General features: G+C 35.3%; 1 protein-coding gene across 3 annotated transcripts in view; it reads left to right on the forward strand.

The window, feature by feature from the left end:
• Positions 1 to 21,264, forward strand: part of AUH (AU RNA binding methylglutaconyl-CoA hydratase) — a 113,300-nt gene that overhangs the window by 44,613 nt on the left and 47,423 nt on the right. For 2 of the 3 annotated variants that reach the window (XM_071424739.1, XM_071424738.1), the window contains 2 exons: positions 14,846 to 14,938; positions 15,887 to 15,943. The exons of the other annotated variant lie outside the window; for it this stretch is intronic. In XM_071424739.1, coding sequence (XP_071280840.1) covers positions 14,846 to 14,938; positions 15,887 to 15,943 — 150 coding nt within the window. The remainder of the gene's footprint in view (positions 1 to 14,845; positions 14,939 to 15,886; positions 15,944 to 21,264) is intronic. 3 annotated transcript variants of the gene reach the window in all.

A 21,264-nucleotide genomic window follows, 5' to 3' on the forward strand; every position in this document is an offset into this window, starting at 1 on the left:
AAACTGTTAATAATTTTGTATTTTAATCAACTTGTACCAATTCTTAAGGATAGTAATTTCTCTGTACATTTTAGTTTAGGAATTCACTGACAAATAATTATATTTCTACATCTCTACTGATCAGTTTAAATATAATTACTTTTCAAAGGGTTATTGGCAATATGATCTGTTGAAAAGAGAAGTGAAGTGTTCCATGTTTTAAGGAATTAATTTTCTACATTTAACTTCTAAAATTTATTTAGATGCATTTCCTTAAGAACACTATGTAACATTTTGATTTGGCAGAATGTTATGAATGGATAGTGGGGTTTTTTTAGGTAAATGACAACCTGCTGAAGAATGAGACTTTGATTAGGTAATTCATGCAGATACTTATGTCCTGAGATGACTGTCATGTCTTTGAAGTGAAGTAGACACTCAAGGCTGTTTAAATAAGTGAAATCTGTAAAATGCCTAGATGACACGAGCAGATCATTAATTTCCTGCAGCTGATACTATATGTCATGCTAGTACTTGTCCTTTTATTGGGAATGCCAAGCAAGTGGCAACAAGTTCTTCCATTCATTCTCTTTGTAAGAATTTTGAGAGGCTTTCTTATCATTAAGTAGTAATTTTTCAGCCTTCCTTGTCTTGAAGTTACTGGAAATACTTTAGGCTGCTATTAGTGTTTAAATATGAGCTGGTTTCAAGCTTTTCCTATGATTGGTAAATAGGTTTTTTTTAATCAATTATTTTCAAATTTTTAAGTGAGAATATTTCTAAAGTCTGAAGAAATATTTGGATTTTGCATTCTTCACTGAATGACTGGAAAATGTTCAGTTATTTGATGCTTTGTTTTGCCTCAGGATTGAAAAAACCCTGAGAAAAATGTTTGATTGTTTTCATCTTCATTAAAGTTCATGTGAAAGTATTTAACTACTGAATATATAAGTAAATTTTCAGTCTTAAAGGCTTGCAGCGAATTACATGCCTCAGTCAGTTCCACTAGACCACTATCAGAGCCCCATCCAGCCTGGCCTTGGATCTTTCAGGGATGGGGTATCCACAGCTTCTCTGGGCAACCTGTTCCAGTAGCTCACCACCCTCACAGAGAAGAATTTCTTCCTAAAACTTGCTCTATTCCAGTTTGAATCCATTCATCTTGTCCTGTTGCTACAGACTCTTGTAAAAAGTCCCTCTCCATCTTTCTTCTAGGCTCCCTTCAGGTACTGGAAGGCTGCATTTGTGCCACTCCAAAGCCTTCTCTTTTCCAGGCTGAAAAATCCCAATTCTCTCAGCCTTCATAGGAGAGGTGCTCCATCCCTCTGATCAACTCTGGGCTCATTCCAGAGTACACTCACACCAGCAGGTCAATGTCCATCCTATGCTGAGGACCCCAGAGCTGAATGCATTACCCCAGGTGGGGTCTTATTATGCCATTCTCTACATCAGGAAATGGTAGTCAGTATCAGAAAAATATATACAGGAGGTTAGATTGGTTGAGTGCATATGATGTCCTATGCCTTGATGAATAGAAGTAAATACTAATTTTACATCAAGTCATTACATAATATAGGGACATTGTATTTGCATTTGGTCACTGCAATTAATCTGTAAGTTGAAAATAATAATGGTATTTTTCTTGTCCAGCAACAACTAGGATGCTGTGAGAGAGTTAAAGAGGGGAAACAATTTTCAAATTAATATTTACCACTACAGAATGTTATGTAGCTAGGGAACAATATTTCCAATCTCCTATTTTGTTCTTTTTTCTATCCGAGTTTAATACTATAATCTCATTTAAAATGTATTCTACTTATTGCTTTTCAGAATTAGGTCATGTTTTGATAATTGCATTTGTATTCAGATGTGTGACCTAGTAAAGAGTTATGTCTGTTTAGTTATATTTTCAGAAAGAAGACCATTAAGTTACCTTTATAGACAAATTACAGTAAAGGTTAATTATGTCTTGAACAACTAGATAAACTTAACTTTTTAGAATTGACATCCTTTGGCTTTCTTTAGTTTCTGTCAATGTCATTACATTGAAAATCCTTACACTAGTTGTTCTGTAAAAAGCTGTAGTATCATTTCGGAATACAGCTGCAGAAGGGAATTTTCTGAAAATTAAAAGCATACTGCACTTATTTATATGGGAATAATTTGTAACTTCTTACTAAATTTGGGTGAAGAAGTAAGGCTGTAATAAATGTGATTTTGTTTATAAATAAATGCTTAAAAAAAGAGCTTAAAATTTTGAACGGAGCCCCATTAGTTGCGGCACTTGGAGCTTTAAGCTGGGGAGGGGGAAATGAAAACAGCCTCTATTTTTAGCAGTGGTTGCTATTGCTAAAATTATACCAGAATTGTGGAGGTTTGGGGTTTGGGTTTGTATGTATGTGTCTGGGGTTTTTTCTACTTTTTTCTTTGTTGTTGTTTCTTTTAATAGTACGAATTATAAGATTACTTGCCCATTACTATTCTGCCTTGAAGCACTTTGTTACTGATGTAAGGCTGTCTTTACCCTAAAGAAATTGGGAGAGAAAAGCCTTAATAGATCTCTTGTAACTATGCACAACAAGACAGGCCTGGGTAAATTAAATCAAATGACAGTGATTTCCAGAAGCATTGTTTTTGAGGCTTTGGGGAGGACAAAAACCCCATCATTGTGGGTCAGATCTTCAATATGTGTTTTATGGTATGCCTCTTGTTAAATCCATGTTGTTCTTTATCCTGGCTGTGGGGTCAGAACTGTGATAGTGTGTATATGTTATCTTTCGAGATTTCAGTCACAAAACAGACTGAGGCTATGTATGGAGCTGAATGCAATAAACACACTCCTCAATAAAAACACCATATTAAATAAAAATAAAAACTGAAGCTGTAGAAAGAATTTTAATTCAGCAAATACATTCAATTACTCAAATTGACATCTAGCTCCAATCTCTATTAAGTGAGAAATGTCATTGACTACAAAGCTTTTCCAAAGAATGTAGATGTAAGTTCCCAAATCCCAGAAACAGGGAATAAAAATTGGAAAATGACTTTCTTAGTTGCTTCTTAAAATTAACATGTGGTTAGGCTGGGTTTTTTTTTTCACATTTGGAGACAAAACACCTTACTCGTGGCCTAATGGAACTTAGATCTGAACTAAGTTAAGAATGAATTTTTTAATAAAATACTAAGGTTACTGGCTTTCTGTTGGTTTTGTTGCATTATAACAAATCTTACAGGTCTTTGTTGAAAACATTTGATTCGTTTTTATGCATAAGCTGTGATACAACTTTAATAAATGGTGATATTTAGTAACTTTATTTATACATAATTCTATCAGATATGGTTAGTTTTAACACACTCCACTTTGAATGAGATATCTGGAATGAAAGCACCTTGTGGTCAATTGCTTGCGTTTGTGTTTTTTATTATGTGCTTTTTATTTTATTCAGAGCAGATACAGTTCTATATTTACAGATTTTTTTTTATCTTCTTTAGCATTTCTTCTGTCCTTCTGCCTTTCAGTCATTGCCAAGTTTTAATTTACCTAAAAGAAAGCATTTGTTCATCCTTTGGACAAGCATCCTCTTTTTGAAAAAGTTCCTAGTTTGACTATTGAAGATTGTGCAAACATGCATTTTATGATGCCACGTTATATGCTACATTTTGGGTTTGTTGCAGGCTGTAAAAATTTATTTCAGAGGTCCCAAGAATGGTATCAGGATTATAAAAAATTTTGCTTGATTGCTGGTCTGCTTTTACTCCACCTTCCCATTGTGAAGGCTTAAAAATAATCAAGAATTATCATTGATGAGGTTGATGCTGTGTCTTGTTTTACTGTTTGAATCTGTGAGGCTTCTGTGGAGGTTTAGTTAGCATTTTAAATCCTGGTTTAGGAGTGAACACTCAAAATTTACCAAATTCACCAAATCCACCAAATCTATCTGTGTTTGCTGGAAGTAGATCTGGCCATCAAAAATGTTGTACTCTAGTTTGGAAATCCTGTGATAAGAACTGTGGATTTCTCTCTTAGGGAAGAGAGATACAGGCTATGAGTTGTGTTTACAGGAAAGCTGAATAAAATTTCAGGTAGCTATCAAATTTGAAAAAGGACAAATTACAGGTGGGTTGTGCTACCGTTCAGAGCCATGCTGAACAGCTGACCTCAGGCATCATGCTCTTTCTGTGTTGCTGACACTGTGAAATATAGATTTTAGCACAGTATTTCGCTTGCTGTGCTATGATGTTACCTGTTTGATTAAGTGTACAACATAACTAATACAGTCCTTGAGTGCCAGCTTTCTGAGTGTGTTGCTAGGCTCTTGCTTGTTTTCCAATGGTAGATTTATTTCTTCTCTTGATATTGAATTAATTTAAGATAGCCTTTGACTAAGTGTTGTCTGATCCTGGTGCTGCTGTACAGCCATGACAAAAATCAACATAACCTCAGCAATAGTTTAGTTTTTCTTCTGCTAGTAATTCCTAGGGTTCTGAAGGACAAGAGAACATGGACTGGACATGGCTCTTTAAGTTTTCTTCCACAAAGGTAAATATACCAAAAGTAGGATGCTGCTCACTCAGATGATTTATTGAGATCAGCATAGACAGTTTGCACTGTGTTAAAACAGGCCCCAGTATCACTTGCTGTTCAGGGCTTCCATTCCCTCCCCCAGGAGCCACACTTTGCATGTTTGATGTGTTGGTAACACTATCCTTTCTTCACCCCGTTCAGGTTTGAAATTGCATGTTTCAATCATTGAATGAGAAAGAAAAGTTTGTTAGCCTGTCTTGGTCTGTGGCTCTGTTCCTTGAAGGAATTGATATTCAAAGGGTAACAACTCCTGACATGGTACTGAAAGCATAATGTTGCTCTTCTATTGAAGAAATCCTGAGCTCACTGATAGGGCCAAGCACGAGGCTTTGACTTCAGAATTGTCAAGTATTGTAGTGAATGCACCTTTTGCCTGAGTAGGCTCTGACTTGATGATATTACTAAGCTAGCTTGTTAAAAAAAAAAACCACAAACAAAAAAACGCTTACTGTGAAATGTTAGGAAGTGTTTCTTCTGCAGTGTTCTGTAAATGAACTGGCTTGAAACTATTACTTGGTAAATTATGCTAATTTAGAAATAAAATATTTTAGCACTACACTAGGGAATGTATTGTGTCAAACAAGAATAGTAGTAATAATAGAGTATGTGTTTTCTTCATACTGTAAATCAGACAAATAGGCAATAAAAAAAATAAAACCGTATCTAATTTGATTCTCCTAACAGACAGAGATTATATTAGAGACTATAGTTGTGTGTGTATATTATATAGACAATAGTTTGGAGTTTTATTTTGTGTGCTCTTTAAGAAAGAAAAAAAAACTTGCATAGAAGTAGAATATATAAATATAACTGAATTCATTTATCTTCTCTGTATTTCATAAATCCACTGCTTGATTATATGCTATGCTGTTTTTGTGTGAGTAATAAGTTCTTAAATGTATTTAGTAAGAGCAAAACTAAAAGAAATAATTTTCGTTTTTCTTTTATCCAAAGTTTTCGCTTTTTTTTACATAAAGTGGATTCTGTTATCTAGGTTTTACTTCATTATTGTCTTGTTGAGGGCAGAATGAGACTACAAGATGAAATGTTGGTAAATGTGAAGAAACTGAAGAATCTGTTTATCAGACTGAGAGATCATTGAAATGCCCAAATTATTTTCTATAGTACAAAAAAATCATGGAAGAGTTGGATACAGAAAACAGCTCAGGGGTTTAATTTAACCCCCTCTTTCATTCCCATTAGTTTCCCAGTTTCTGTTTCTTTTATCAAGAATGTAGAATATACTGTCTCTCTTACCTGTCCATAATAAAGTACTAAATAGAAAATTTTAAAATAAAGAATATAATATTCCTCTATTAAAGTTGAAACGTTTTTCAATTCAAAAAACCAGTGTTTCTATGTCATATATGAGAGTGAATGATTAATGGAGGAAACTAGGAAATTAATAGGATTGAGTGAGGTGCTTTAGCCTCTGTCAAAATAAATGGAAGAAAAACTTTATTAATATCTTTTGCTTAATAATCAGCTGTAATGTGCAGTAACCATTTTCATTAAAAAGCAAAATTTCTTTACAAATACTAAAAAATATGGGGTATTCTTGTGCAGCTCTTTACTGTTGTTGATTGTCTGCCTGAACTTTGAAGGTATTAAGGCAAAGACAGTAATGTTCAAGTCTATCAACAATTGTAGTTTATTAAGCTTCTTATCAAAAGCGCAGGAATTAGAGGGTACCTAAAAGCCTTTCACAGTTGTGACAAGCAAATGTATGGCACAGAATTCTGTATTCAGAGTTTAAAGTGTGGTCGTTTTTGCAGATGAATGTATTTTTGAAACATACAGAGATATAGAAATAAATTGAATAATCACTTTATGATTGTTTTTGCACTTATGAGAGGTAAAGATTTGTAACATTTGATTACTTGCCCTGTGCAAGAATGGTTTGACCAATCTTCCTTACCCTGACAGTCTCTCTCAGCCACTTTCAAATGTTGCTGCATACACTGGTTGGATTTCTTAGTGTTACAGAATGGATGAAAGTACTTGTTGAAGTATTTTGTTTCTGTTAGCTTTTTTCCTCATAGAAGAATCTTTTTTTGACAGTAGTGCTTGCAACTGAAAATGAAAGGAAACTCTTGTAGTCACTGACTAGATTACAGATTTTGCAAAGCTAGGTAACTGCCTGAAACAAAACTCATTGCAAAGGTTATATGCCATCACAATATTGTTCTTCAGGTAAAGGTCCCCAAAATGAAATCAAGATACTGTGCTGTGTTGTAATTTTTTTTATGATTTCCTGTGACATAAATTATTTAGTATATTAAATGTAATTTTGTCATCCTCATGTTCCTAGTATAAAGAATATTCCAGTTATCAGAACTGCACCACCTCTAATTGCTGGTCAAGGGGCATAGCTTATGCCCTTTATGCCCCCCCTTCCCCTTTATTTTTTTTAAGTTAAAAGATCTTAGTTTTTATAATCAAGAGCCACATTACCAAGAGACATCATGATCCTGGGTAGTGAAGAGATGGAAGAGAAATTTATTCTGAGTTACAAAATAAGAATATTTAGGTATAAACTTAATTATTTAAAAAACAAAGTAAAAATCCATTCCCAGTTATTATGCAAGCTAGGATGTAGTTTCAAATAATCATTACTGCTAGTTCAAAATTCCTATTTATGTCTGTGACCTTTTGAAAATTCTTTTATGACTTGTAACCAGACAACTTGAAGATTTTGGGTTCCTAAAGAAACTCTGTAAAGTAACAGATCTCAAACCTTTCAGTGCTAGTGTAGGAATCAGCCCATAGACTTGCAGTATTATAGGAGTTTAAGCTATTTTTAGTTGAAATATACACTAAAGATAAATGGTTTGTAAATAAGTGCATTGCTTTGTAATAGCAAGACTAAAATTTGTAATTCTTTATTTGACATTCTCACTCTTAAGATATGACTCTTTTTCCCTCTTTCTTGCTTTCCTAATGGGTGACCTTCAATCATAGAATCTATCTACACATATGCACTTAGTGGTATTTAAACATTTTGGGATCATGTGACCATTCTTTTTATTAATTTGAAGTCTCCATTGTTACTACATTTAAATAAATGTACTAAGAAATGGGGAGGGAGCTTTCTTATGTGTAGATTAATATTTGTCCTTGGTGAGGTTCTGGAACAACTAAACGTGGAAACTAAACTACTGCTGGGCACACAAGGGACAAGAAAGTCATAAGGTGAAGTCATAAGGTGGAGTCACAGGAGGGAAATGTTGCTTAACCAGTCTGACAACCTATGATGAAACAAGAGTTTGTTAGATGAGAAACATTGTTTCTCATTGTTTGTTAGATTGAGAAACATGGATATTGTCTACCTTGACTTCAGTAAGGCTTTTGACAGTACCTCTTGTAAAATTTTTGTTGAGTAACTGGTGAGTATGGACTGGATGAAAAGGTGGTGAAATTGACTGAAAATTGGCTAAATGAATGGGTACAGACTACAGAATGCATCTGCAGCATGAAGTCTGCTTGGAAGCCCCTAGCCAGTCTGTATCCCAGGGGCAGCACCAGATTCAGTCCTGTTCAACATCTTGTATGGTCTGGATGATGGGATAGAATGTAGACTCAGCAAATTTGCTGCTGATGTAAAATAGTAAGGAGTGGGTTGTGTTGCCATTCAGAGGGAATTCAGCAAGCTGGAGAAACAGACTAACAGTAACCTCAATAATTTCTACAAAGGAAAATGCAGACAATCTCATGCACCAGGTATATTATGGTGGTAATGATAGGAAAAGCAGCAGCGCAAAGAGCCCTGCAGGTCTGGGCAGGACGGCAAGTTGAATGTGAGATAGCACTGTGCCATTGTGGCCAGGAAGGATGGTGGTATCCTGGGCTGTATTAGGATCAGTGTTACCAAGAGTGGAGGGAGGTGATCCTTTTGCTCTCATTAGCACAGGTGAGGCCACTGCTGAAGTACTATGGCCATTTCTAGGCTCCTAAGTAAAAGGCAGAGCTACTGGAAAGTCCAGTGAAAGGCACTGAAGGGGCCTTTTCTCTTCAGTGAGAAAAGGTTGAGCAAGCTAGGACCAGAGAAGAGATGGCTCATGAGGTGATCTCAGCAATATATGAGGGTATTGGAAGATGGAGCTGGGCTATCTCTGATGGTGTCTGTTGACACAACCAGAGACAGTGAGCACAAACCGGAACAGAAAAGATTCTCCCTGAGATCAGGAAGTCCTTATTCACTGTGAAGGGACTGAACATTGATACAGGTTACCCAGGTGGTTCTGAAGTCTCCCTCTTTAGAGATCTTCCAAAATCACCTGGACATGAGCTTGAGCAACCTGTTCAAGGTGATGCTGGTTGAGCAGACAGGTTGGACAAGGTGAGCTGCAGAACTCTCTTCAGCCTTGGCTATTCTGTGATTTAAGGGTTTCCCAGATGCTGCAGACATACGTAGGCAGATGTTTGCCACACTTTCTTAGTTTGCTAGAGTTAAATAACAAATTTTGGAACTGTTAATCTCCCTCAATTTATAGCATACTTTCCTCTAGTATTCCATGTAATACTGACAGTATGCAAGATACTTTTATACAATTCATCCTCTTGGCTTTATGATTTATGAAATCCATTATTCAAAAGGAAAAATTACTTGCTGGAAATGCCCCCTGAAGTTGTTTGTCCTAGTAAGCTGTTCACTAATCAACCTTATTTGTCAAATAATCAGAAATGCGCATGTGGAATAAATAGCTTGGACAATCTTTTTCTTTGTTCTGTGACAATTCAGTTGTGTTGTTATTTAAAATTGAATTTTGTAGCTACTTCTGTCTTAGATGGATATTCACAGTTTTTGAGGCAAGTAGAGTATGCTCACTACTTTCAGTTTCATTCTGGGTAACAAGAATTCTTCTGCTCATAATTAAAGAAAAGTCAGGGTTTTGACTCTGGTTCGGTAGGTACTAGAGGTAGTGACAAGCTTCTGGTTTATATCTGAATAGCTGTTCTTTCTGAAGGTTGGTTGCCAGAGGTCACTGAATTAAGATGAGAAAGGCACAATAAGGACCTTTTTTTAACATTGTCCAGGTACAGGACAACACTGGAATAATAGCAAGGGAAGATAAGGTGACTGTCTTTCGTTTCATTAATATTTTGTATCAAATGCATAAAAAGGCAAGCTTTAAACTAGGGCTTCATTTGAATGTTTGTAGATACCAAATTCTGACTGCTATAATTAGTTGAGTTGAAAATATTTGCCCTAATCTGTAAAAAGTACTTAAAAAATAGAAATTAATTATATCTAAGTTAACTAAGGTATAAGAAGTTAATTATATCTATATCTATATCTATATCTCATTATATCTAATTGTATCTAATTATAATAGAATTTTTGTGTTGTTAGGGCTTGAGTGGACTTTCATGGAATTTTCTGATTCTGTTACTGCAAGTGGTACTGCAGTAACAGTGCAGACCTTCTACTTTAAGGGAAGCAGAATTCTATGTCAATTAGAGTTTATTTTTTAATGATGGCTCCTACGTCTTAGCTAAAGGAAGGGAGTACTGCGGGCATTCTTCAGGTTAATTGCAACAGCTGCCAGGCTACAACTGAGTGATTCTCATACACCTCATTGGCACGTGAATAGTCCGAATCTCAAAATCTTGTTTCTAGCTCAGGAATGGGATTTTTTTCTATTTATATGAATATGTAGTACAGTTGCTTACAGAAAATCTTACATATATAAATTTGTTTAGCAAGCAAGGAGGACACTCCAAGGAGGTTGGTCTTTTTGAATTTGATATATTCTGAATTTGTAATTATTTTTCCTGCGTGTTAAATATTTTAAGTTAATCAGCTGGGACAGATTCATGCAGGTTGACTAGGAACACAAGTCACAAAGTCTGGAATTCTGAATAACCATATTATTCTTCCTCTGCCTGTTTCAGGAACTCACAGTAAGGGATCAGCATTAGCAGTAGGTCTTCCTTTGAGTAATGGGACACCAGCTAAAGAATGTGGTTTCTTGCCTATTATATGAAATCTACTGTATATAATGTTTCATAAAAACGAGGCTACTTTCATATGTGAATTGTTGCCATTTTGGTTTTACTATATGTACTCATTCTTCATGCTTCCTTCATCCTTACTAACTTGGAACGTAGGTTTTCCTTGTTGATCAGACCATTTATTTTTTTTTGTCAGTAATGAGAAACTGATGTTGTGTAGGAATAAAAAAAGGCTACATGACAGTTACTAAGAAAGTGTCACATGTAATCCTGTTTCCTCCCAGCTATTATCTTACATATCTGTAATTTTATAAGAACTTCCTTAATAAATTAGTGCAAAGACTAAACAGTCATTTATGATTCAGGTCAGTAGAATCCAGGCATTTTCTACTTTCTATTTGGGGAATGTCAGTATCTGCAGTAGTATGACTCAGCTGTGTGGGTGTTATGGCACACATCTGAGAAACTATTTAGTGGTCAAATCCTCCAGACCAGGTGCCTGTATTTATATGCTGGTCTGTTGTTTGTCATATCATGGTCTCTAAGCAGGAAGGAAATCCCTTGTTAGTCAGCAGCAGTAGACATCATGTGGAAAGTCACTTGAAGGTGAAATAACAATTACCTGCCTCAGAACAACTGTGATTGTTTGAAATTATTTCCAACACATTACATGTGTTTTTATATGCTTAATTGCGAAGTGCTCCCCCGTGACATTCTGTACTCATGGCAAAACCATGGGTGAGTTTACTTACTCTATTCTACATCTTTCAGTAATGAAGAGTCACAGGAAAGCTGGGAGTATCCCAAGACTACAAGATGCTGCCAGTCCACCTAATCTAAAACTACATATGACGTGTATGTTTATCAGGGATGTATTTCTGAAGTTGAGCTGAAAGTTCACAGTTACTGCAGAATAGGAAGCATGTTCATTTCTTTATATTGCTGTATGCCATATTTTCTATTTTGTTTGAGCTGTTTATGGATTTAGTTGAGGTATCTAATGTAACTAAGTTTATTTTCTCTTACTGAAGTTCTTCAGTTTACCTGATGGTCACTCTACCTGTGTCATGTTTTGAATGACGAGTAAACATCCTTTTTTACAGGCTTTGTCAGCTTCTGTGCTAAGAGATTATTCTTTAGACAACTTATGCATGAAATTTATTTTAATTTGTTTGTTCACGTTTGTCTTCTCTTCAGCTAGAAGTCTCTGCTCTTGTGATCTCAAATATAGGGATGTGTTTTTGTCTTATGTCTGGCTCTGATGCTGACATAACATAAACTGAATTGGACCCTTCTATTTCTTTACTGTACTTAGAACTTTACTTTTCTGTAATATAATTAAGCATTGATGTTACATTAGGATGTGACTTTTGGCATTTGCTTGGGATGTATTTTATGTGCAGAATAGACTTGTATTTACAGAATAAGCAGCATGTTTTACATTAGAATAGAAGTGTGAAGTAATCATTTTTGAATTCATTTTGTGAACTACCTTATTATTTAGTAGCTCACAGTCCACACTTTGATGTGCTACGGTAACTCAGTGAAATTCTCTAACTAAAGTTTAATGCTGCTCATTACTTAGTCTTTTTAATTACTTCTGACAACTTTAATCTTTATGTATACATGGTCTACTCTTGTCTCTGTGTTGTACTCTCTCATTTAGTTTAGCTAATCTGTTTCTTTTATATATATCTTAAACTCCTTTTTTATTTCACTGTGCAGTTCATGATAGCACCCTGATAAACCTGAATCACATCTAGAATTTAGGATGTATGAGTAGTAGTACAGCAATTGCCCAAAATTTATATCTTGTTATTTGAACTGTTACAAAAATATGGAATGTTAAAGCATAAAACCACTAGGCCTCTTGGCAAAGCTTTAAATATTTTTTATCACTCATGGCAAATGAGCCTTATCATGTAGAATCATGTGGAGATTGACCTGTCTATATGTGTAATTTATTGTTCCTAAAGTTTGAGTGCATACAACTCAATTAAGCCTACAGGGCATTATTTGTCAAACATCATCTCTGCTTTTGTTATGGGCTCAACAGTTTTGGCAGCTGTACATTAAAATCATGCAGATAAATGTGATCACGTGTTTCTTATGCTACAAAATACTAATACTCCAGGAAACTTCACCCTTGTTAAAAAGTTCTTGTGGCCTGGAAACTCAGTTTACAATCCCAAGTGATTACTAACTTCTTTCTATGCTAGTTTTTCTGATGCTTCGCAAGATCCTGTTAAAAGGATTAATTTCTTAAATTAATTTAATAGATACACATAAGACTGTTACAGGGGATTTGTCTTTTGCCTTTCATTCATTGTCAACTCTTATATCAGGTGATCCTTTCAAATTAATATCCTTGGGAAGTGATGATTCTAACATTATCAAACTGCTTTTTATCCCCTTGAATTATGATTTTTTTATTATTTTATGATAGGAGCCTGCTGTAATTCTTGAAACCAAGCTGTTTTGTAATGCTCATTTTGTAACTTCCATTTCCATATGTAATAGTCTACTTGAATTGCACCATAGCTAATTCCAGAAGTTGCTTATCTTAGGAAAGTATTCTGCCTTGGAGTACTGCAAAAGCCATGCAAACAGTGCTCAAGATAGTATTTGCTAGTCTCTGATAAATGGAACATTCATATAGGCAATAACTGCTGGAAACTGCAGTTAACAATGACCCTGCCTTCATGTTCAGGCAAACTATTTTTTATTTACCCAAGGCAAAGGCATATTTCTTTGAGAGAAAGGCTAGCTGTGTCAGCTAGCAAAATTGCAAGACTGTTTGGCAAATTGGTTGTGTTGACAGGGTTATAAGTTTCTGTCAGGAGCCGTGGCCTGTTGGAAATGAGAGTTGCCTTTCCATATAACTAAGAAGAAGTAAATAGAGCAAGAGCAGATTTCTCTACTATTCCTCTGTCTCCTATGCCTTCTGTGGCAGATGGCAGGTATAATGGATACCTTGAGCTCTTTTAAGTCACTGAAAGAGCTCTTGCAAGCAGTAATCAGTAGCCTCTTTTGGCGCTGAAATTGATTCAGACAATCACTATTAATAATGATCTAAACCAGTAACCCAGGGACTTTGTTTTAAGGCATCTGTTAGAATCTTGAAAAGCATTGCTAAGTTTTTGTTCTTTTTTTAAAGACAATTGGATTTTCATTAGGTGTTAATCATTAATGCAGGTCAATTTGCAGCTGTTTAATGACATGTTTTGTTTGTTACCCAATGAGAGACTACTGGCTTGTATAATAATTGTCATGCTGATGTATACCAATATTTAATTGATTCTTTTGTTGAATGAAGTTATCTGAAGTTTATTTGTCAGACAGGAAAAAGGTAAGCTAGGTAGCACAATTTCTAAATTTAGAACTAGCTAGTTGACAAGGAAAGTTCTAATTAATACATTGAGTAATAATTTTTATTACCCTTCTAGATTTTACTCTTCATATTTTTAATTATTTTAAATTACTATTTTTTCATATTACCCTTCTAGATTTTAAAAGGAAATAAGCCTTTTAAAGTCTTTCATGCATCATTTTAATTTATATCTTGGTAGAATAATTTTTTCCTCTTCTATTTTTGGCTTATGAAACTGAATGAACTGGTCATTGAATTAAATTAGCTGAAACATTAAAACAAAGAAAATATTTTTTAACATCTGCAAAAAAAGCTGTTGTCAAGAGCTGATTTAACATTTAAAAAAGCTGTACACCCAAGTGTCTGGCTAATGAGTTGCTTTTCACTATCTTTGAAACTTTAGTAGCAACAATGTACTACTGGACTACTGTTTGAGTATATTTTAAAATGGGTAGCTTGTGTTAACTCTTACATGAAATATAATTAAAGCTGTAATATATAAATGTATTTCTAAAATTAAAATGCATTTTTCATCAAACTTTGAGTTTGTGGTGAATACGGATGAAGAGAACGTGAATTTGCAGAAGGTGAAAAGCAGTACTTCAGGCTGATTGTTTAAATTACTTGCTTATATCAGAACACTGGTGATAAATTACATATAGACCATGCCATGGTCGCACAGGCCTCTGGAGCCCTGCTACCTGTCATGTGTGCTGGCAGTATGTGCATTTGTTTGTCAAACTGAAGAGTTTCCCACCTCTATTAAGCTGTTAGCAGCTGCTTTACAGGAGAAAAGGGGCAATGGTGGTGGCCATCATTGACAGTGGTGGTCTGAGAATGTCAAGACACAATTTCTAGCTTTGAAATGTATGACTGTAGAATGAGCAAAACTACTGAAATTACTTTCCAGAGGTGTTCTTTATGAGGTTGGTGTTAATTGGTACTTTCTTTTTCAGCTAATCTGCCTGTACCTACTATTGCTGCAATAGATGGAACTGCCTTAGGTGGTGGCCTAGAACTTGCGTTAGCCTGTGATATACGGGTGGCAGGTAGGTCTGAATACTACTATGGAATGTAGGGTTATTAGTGTTACAGCTGGCTTGACTAATCTGTATGTTGGCAACAGTCTTACAAAACTTACTTGATATTTGACATTGTTCATAACCCATTATTTGAAAGGGCTTTAGCAGAAACCTGTCTAAGTACTTGCTAATGTTTCATTTATAACAACTTAGCTCTGTTAGTTGGATTGGTTTTTTTAAACATTTATGTGATTCTTCTGACCCTAATTTTATCAGTCTTGCCTATAGGGTCATGCAATTATTTTCTTTTTTTTTTCTTTTTTTTTTTTTTTTTTAATTCTTGTGTGTTTGAAGTGCTCTAGATGGAGACTTGATTTTATTGAAACAGGGTGCAGGGAAAAAACAAAAGTTGCTAGTAAGTGTATTATTACATAAGAAATTAAATTATAAAAGTGACAGCCACTCTTGAAAAGAGGAACCTTGAGCTAATGAGCTGTCAGAACTGTAAAGCCTGTTGATGGAAAGTAAATGGATACTTCATTCTGAGCCAGTAAGTTAGGATTTATAATGTTGTTTGACTTTAGAGAATATTCTGTCACCTAAAGAATTCAAATAATCAGATACAGCATTCTACACCATTCTAAGATGTTAAGTGATAACATCCATTTTCTTTTAGTACTTTCCATTTGAATGCAAGTCTCATTACTCACTGTTATTGCTTACTTGCTATGTGAAAATGACTAAAGTACTGAATTTGCCTTGATGGAAGTAGTTGGATCTTTCACTAAAAGCAGATCAGTTGAATCTATTTGAAGTTGTTTTTTTTAAATAAACAAATTCTTTAAAAAGTGATTTATTTTTCTTTTTGAAGAAAACTTAATATATTAGCAAACTTCTAGGTCATCATGATGTATTTTCCATAGATTTTTTTCCTTCTACATTAGAATAAGAACTTCTTTACATTCTGTTTTTTAGCATCTTCTGCTAAAATGGGCCTAGTTGAAACAAAGTTGGCGATCATTCCAGGTGCAGGTATGAATGTTTTGCTTTTGCTACCACAGATAACTAAATAACACACATACTTAGTGTTAGATTTTGAATTGTTTATGGTGCTTATTCTTATATTTCTTTTAAGTATTATAGCATGTGTTACACCTTATTGCTTGTAATATTTACCAAAATTAAAAAGTGTATTTCTTATCTTCAGAGACAGTCACCTGTATACTATGTTTTTAAGCAAAGTCTTCATTAACTAAGTCAACATTGAGTGATTCTGTAAATGACATTTAATGTCTTGATCTGGAGACTGAATAATTTTACAAAGGATCAAGCAAGGAAGAAGGATTAGCTGTCAGTGTACAAAACCAATTATTTGAATTAAGATCCACTTTCACATAACATTTGGTACTTTAGGATTCAAATTCTGCTTTCAAGCTGCTTGTATATTGGTTGTAAAGAGTTTAAGAATTGGAAGTGTAGCTCTGGATAAATCTGTTACCTTGCCAAGATTTTTTGAGTCAAAAACTTCTTTTTATTTCAAAGGCCAGTTGACCTGCTTTTCACATACTCAAGGTGAATGAATGTTATGTAATTAATAATTTCAAGGAGTTATTACAAAACCTTATGTTTTTATTTTATGTATTAATTGTTGCTACTTGAATTAAGATATTCGCTGCTCTGGGAAAATGGCAGTACCTGGGAAAAAGGTGCATCCCTGTGATTTTTTACCTTCATTTCTGGGAGTTCTTGGGAACTTTATAATGTTTCTTTGCTCCTGTTTTCTTTCTAATTGGTGGAACCTATTTTGAAAGCACTATATTCAGTTCTAGTGGATACCATTGCAGGTCATGTAAAAAAACCAGTAAAATCAACCATAATGGCAGTAGTGGTATGAACTTTGTGTATAAAACTGTCCCATCCTATGACTAATCTGGAATTATTGTACGATTTCAATTGCTGTATTATTTTGGTTATTGTTGAGATGTGATTTCAGTCAAAACTTTCTGTGGTCAGAGCTGCATTTTACATAAGGAAAACAGTTATGATTGATGTCTGGTTTCTTTTTTGTAGAGGATAAATATAATAACGCAGATGATTTTAAAGATGTATTTACTGGTAGTGGTGTTATCATGAAATAATAGGCCTTGGAAATAAGTTTCAGTGAATAAAAAGACAGAAGTTTATGTTGTTTATCTTTGTTGTCAGTTTTTGCTTTTTGTCCTCCCACTCCCTCCTTTCCTAAGTAATTCTGTAGGACAGTATTGAAAACATACTCTCGAGCTCAAGAAATTCAGCTCAAATTCTCCATATATTCTCTGTATTCAGCTTTTTGAGGTTGTCTCATTTCTTTGTCTTCAGTTAATTATAGATGTTTCAGACTTCTGTGCTCTTACCTTAAAATGCTAGTTAACTGATTCATTATAAGTTTCATTCAGAATATTTTACTGCTATTCAAAGACTGAGGTTTGAAATATTTTTTTCCCTCATCCTAAAATAATGATTCAGGTGTATGTCTTCAGGTGCATGTCCTTCAAAATGTCACAGATTTAATCTTGTTACATTGACTTTCCAACTTACAACATTTTGGGGTATATTCAGTGATGAATTTTTTCCCCTATTCCTATCAGCCTTTCTGACAACTATTTTTGTTGAATATATTTGAGGTAATCACAACTTTTTCCTGATCAGCCTGCGCTTACATCAGTCCTGTTCAGCAATGACAGTGTTTCAGTCCTTTTTGCTTCTTATCATCCAAATAGTAACTGATTGTGCCTTTTGTAAAAGGCACCAGAAAGAAAGTGAAGAATGAGTGGAGGAATTTTGGATATATCATTTAGGTAGAGAAGCCAGATATACACACTTGAACTGTAGGTTTCACGGGTTAATGGAATATTTTCTGAGAGTGTTTATTTCAAGCTGCTCTGAGCCAAAACAGAACTGCAGAGTGGAGCTGAAGAGTGAGCTGTAGCTCTTAAGAGGCCTACATAGATTTCTGCTGCCATCTAGTATACCTGAAATCTGCTGGCAAACTGAGTTGCTTCTTTGAGCTAGGTCGCTGTACCATGGCAAGCTACTGTTTTTATTCTTGTCTGTCAGCTGCCAGGTGTATGTGATAGATGTAACTTTAAATAGGGTGATTATTAATATAGGTGTTTGAAGCCATGTGGAAAACATATTTATACTGTGAGGGTTTGCTTTTTTAATATCCCAGTAATTTATAATGAAAGGGCTGTGTTAGAAGATTGTTACTAGAATTCAATATAATTAAAATATAGATCCAGGGCATATCAGCTGTTAAGTTTTGGACCTTGTTGTATATTATGGTTTATTCCATTCTTAATAAAATGTGGTTGTCAAAAAGACACAGTAAGGTGCTGTCTATTGACAAACACAGATTTCCCAGGTGCAAGAAATTTTTCTTTTAAATATGCGCAGATGTACTGCAACTTTCTAAAGGCTAAGTTTGAGCAGGAGTTAGTTGAGTTAACCAAAGTGTTCCTTCTAAGTCTGCTGAGGGTGTTGACCAAGTAGGCATTTATAGAGTATGCTGTATTATAGCAGGTTGAATCTCCTCAGAAAATTCATCCATGACAGACAACATATCAAGACCAAGTGGGATGACAGCAGTGCCTCCTTTTATACAATAGCTATGTTCACAGACCTGCTGTTCAGTTTGTGAGGAAGCAGGATTATCCTTTTGCATTTGGAAATCTAAACCCAGTTTTTCTGCACGATGGGAAAAGCTTAAACTGCCAGAACATGAACTAGGAAAAGTAGAAAAACTTTCTGTTTTTCCTCTTGAGTACATCCCACTTTCTAGTAAGGAAGGAAAGATTCAAAGAATCTTGAAACTAGTTGAAATATGTAACACAGAGAAAAGCTTGTTAACTTGGTGATGGGAAACTTACCTGAGAATGAGTATTGCAGGTTTTTGTTTTCTGAGGAGAGTCTGCCAATCATCATTGTAAAAGTGGTCTTATGCCAACACAAAAAATGTGTCATAGAATCATTTAGGTTGGAAAAGATCTTTAAGCTTAGGAAGTCCAACTGTCAAATAAGCACTGCCAAATTCACCACTACACCATGTTGCTAAGTGCCACATCTACACCACTCAAGTGACTCAACCACTTCCCTGGACAGCCTGTCCAGTGCTTGACAACCCTTCAGAGAAGAAATTTTTCCTGATATCCAGTGTAAACCTCCCTTGGTACAACTTGAAGCATTTGTTACTTGGTAAAAGAGATTGACCCCAACCTCCTTTCAGATTATTGTAGAGAGCGATAAGGTCTCCCTTAAGCCTCATTTACTCCAGGCTTAACAATCGTCAGCACTTCCTTGTAAGACTTGTGCTCCCTTCACTGGCTCTACTGCCCTTCTCTTGACATGCTCCAGCACCTTAATATTTTTTCTGTAGGGATCCAGAACTGGACACATGATTCAAGGGGTGACCTCACCATTGCCAAGTTCAGGGTGACAATCACTGCATTGGTACTACTGGCCACACTTTCGCTGCCACAGGCCAGGATGCCATTGGTCTTCTTGGCCACCTGGGCACAACTGGCTCATGTTCAGCTGCTGACAACCAGCCCAGGTCCTTTTCTGTTAGGCAGCTTTCTAGCCACTTTGCCTCAAGCCTGAAGCATTGCAAGGGGTTGTCTCCCAAGTGTCTTTTCTTTTTTTGTGGAGTTCCAGCAAAACTTTCTGTTCAGTCAGGCTCGTCTTCCTTCCCACTGACTCTTCTTTTGCCACATAGGGATGATCTGCTCCTCTGGCTTTAGGATTTTCTTCTTGAAGAATTTCCAGCCTTCCTGAAAGCCTTAGCCCTTCTGGACTGCCTCCCAAGGGACCCTATCAAATAGTCTCCTAAACAAGCAAAAGTCTGTCTTCTGTAAGTCTGAGGTGACAAGTCTGCTGACTCCATTCCTTACTGCTCTGAGAACTGAAAACTATCATTTCATAGTTGCCTGTGCCCTAGATGGCTTCCGAGCAGCAAATCATCCTTCTCTGTTCATAAATAGCAGTAGGGCTCCTGGCCTCTTGGCTCACTCACCAGCTCTGTCAGGAAGTTATCTTCCATGTAGTCCAAGATCTCTTAGACTGTTTCTTCTGTGCTGTATTGTATTTCAGTGTGTATATGGGTTTGTTCATCCCCTTTCTTCCTCAGATTTCTTCACTGTGAACTCAGTGTCTGTTAGCCTGTTGTGGTAGAATTTATGGTTTACAGGGTAGAGGGTGCAGAAACAAACATTCCTCAGAATTTTATTAAAAATAGGTGGACAGATGAAGGGAAAATTGTACTGGCCTCAGATGAAAAGGTTTCAGCATGAACTAACCTGTTCTTTGGCATGCAAGAAAGGGCACAGGAGGAAGTTGTTGTATGTGTTTTAGCTGTGGATAATGTTTCACCCAGAATACTCATTGCAGTGGGCAGCAAGTAGTTTGTATGAGACAGAATTTCATGAGAAACCACACTCCATTAGCTTTGCAGTTTAAGGAGATGCTTGTTATCAGTCAGAGTGACTTTTCTCTGCTAAAAGCTATTCATTGCTAAAAGGAGTTACTATTTTTTGATCTTTTAGTTAAAAGCTGTTTAAACAACTTATTTTCTGTGTAATCCTGTGTCTGTACAGAACTCAAAGTAGTGTGGGCAGAGTCTTTTTACACAAGAAAATTGTGTTCATTCTCTTTGTTTTGTTTCCCAAACTGACATTTTAAAAAGTGCAAATATTTGTCATTAATTGAATGTAGTTTTTGATGTCTCTCAGCTTGCAAAGGAAGTATTTTTCAGTGACAACTTTCTCCTCAGCCAAAATTTTTCTTTTGGAGCATTTTTTTTGTTGAAGTCCTTTGTTTTTCTGCTTTGTTACTTTTTAAAACTGTCTCAATTTGTGTTGTAATTTGGTTATTTATCTCTAGATTCTCATGGTGGATGTCATACTAAGCCTGCAGTTGATAGATGATGCCTTTCAGGCAGGTCTGCTTTTATTTATTAGAATTGTATTTATATACCACTCAGTATTAGATCTGTTATGGTGAAGATAAAAGTACTTGCAAAGAACATACATAAACTTCCTACTCTAATAAAAGAACAAGATACATTGGTTTCACACAGCGAAGTATTCTGTGATAGCAAGAAGTAGAAAAGACAGTCATATATATAAAATATAATTTGTGTTTTCTTTATGCAATTTATTTACACAAAAGATTTCTGTGTAAGCTAAATGATGTATTGAAATACATCAACAATTATGTTTCCATAAAAAAAAAAAGAGTACCTTCATTGAAATTGATACTTGTGGAAGCAGGTAATTTGACATTGCTAGATAAAAACTGGCTATTGGCCTGCATACTTA

This window comes from Agelaius tricolor, unplaced genomic scaffold (genome assembly GCF_023055355.1).
Source record: "Agelaius tricolor isolate 1412-34295 unplaced genomic scaffold, bAgeTri1.0.p SCAF_4, whole genome shotgun sequence".
NCBI lineage: Eukaryota > Metazoa > Chordata > Aves > Passeriformes > Icteridae > Agelaius > Agelaius tricolor.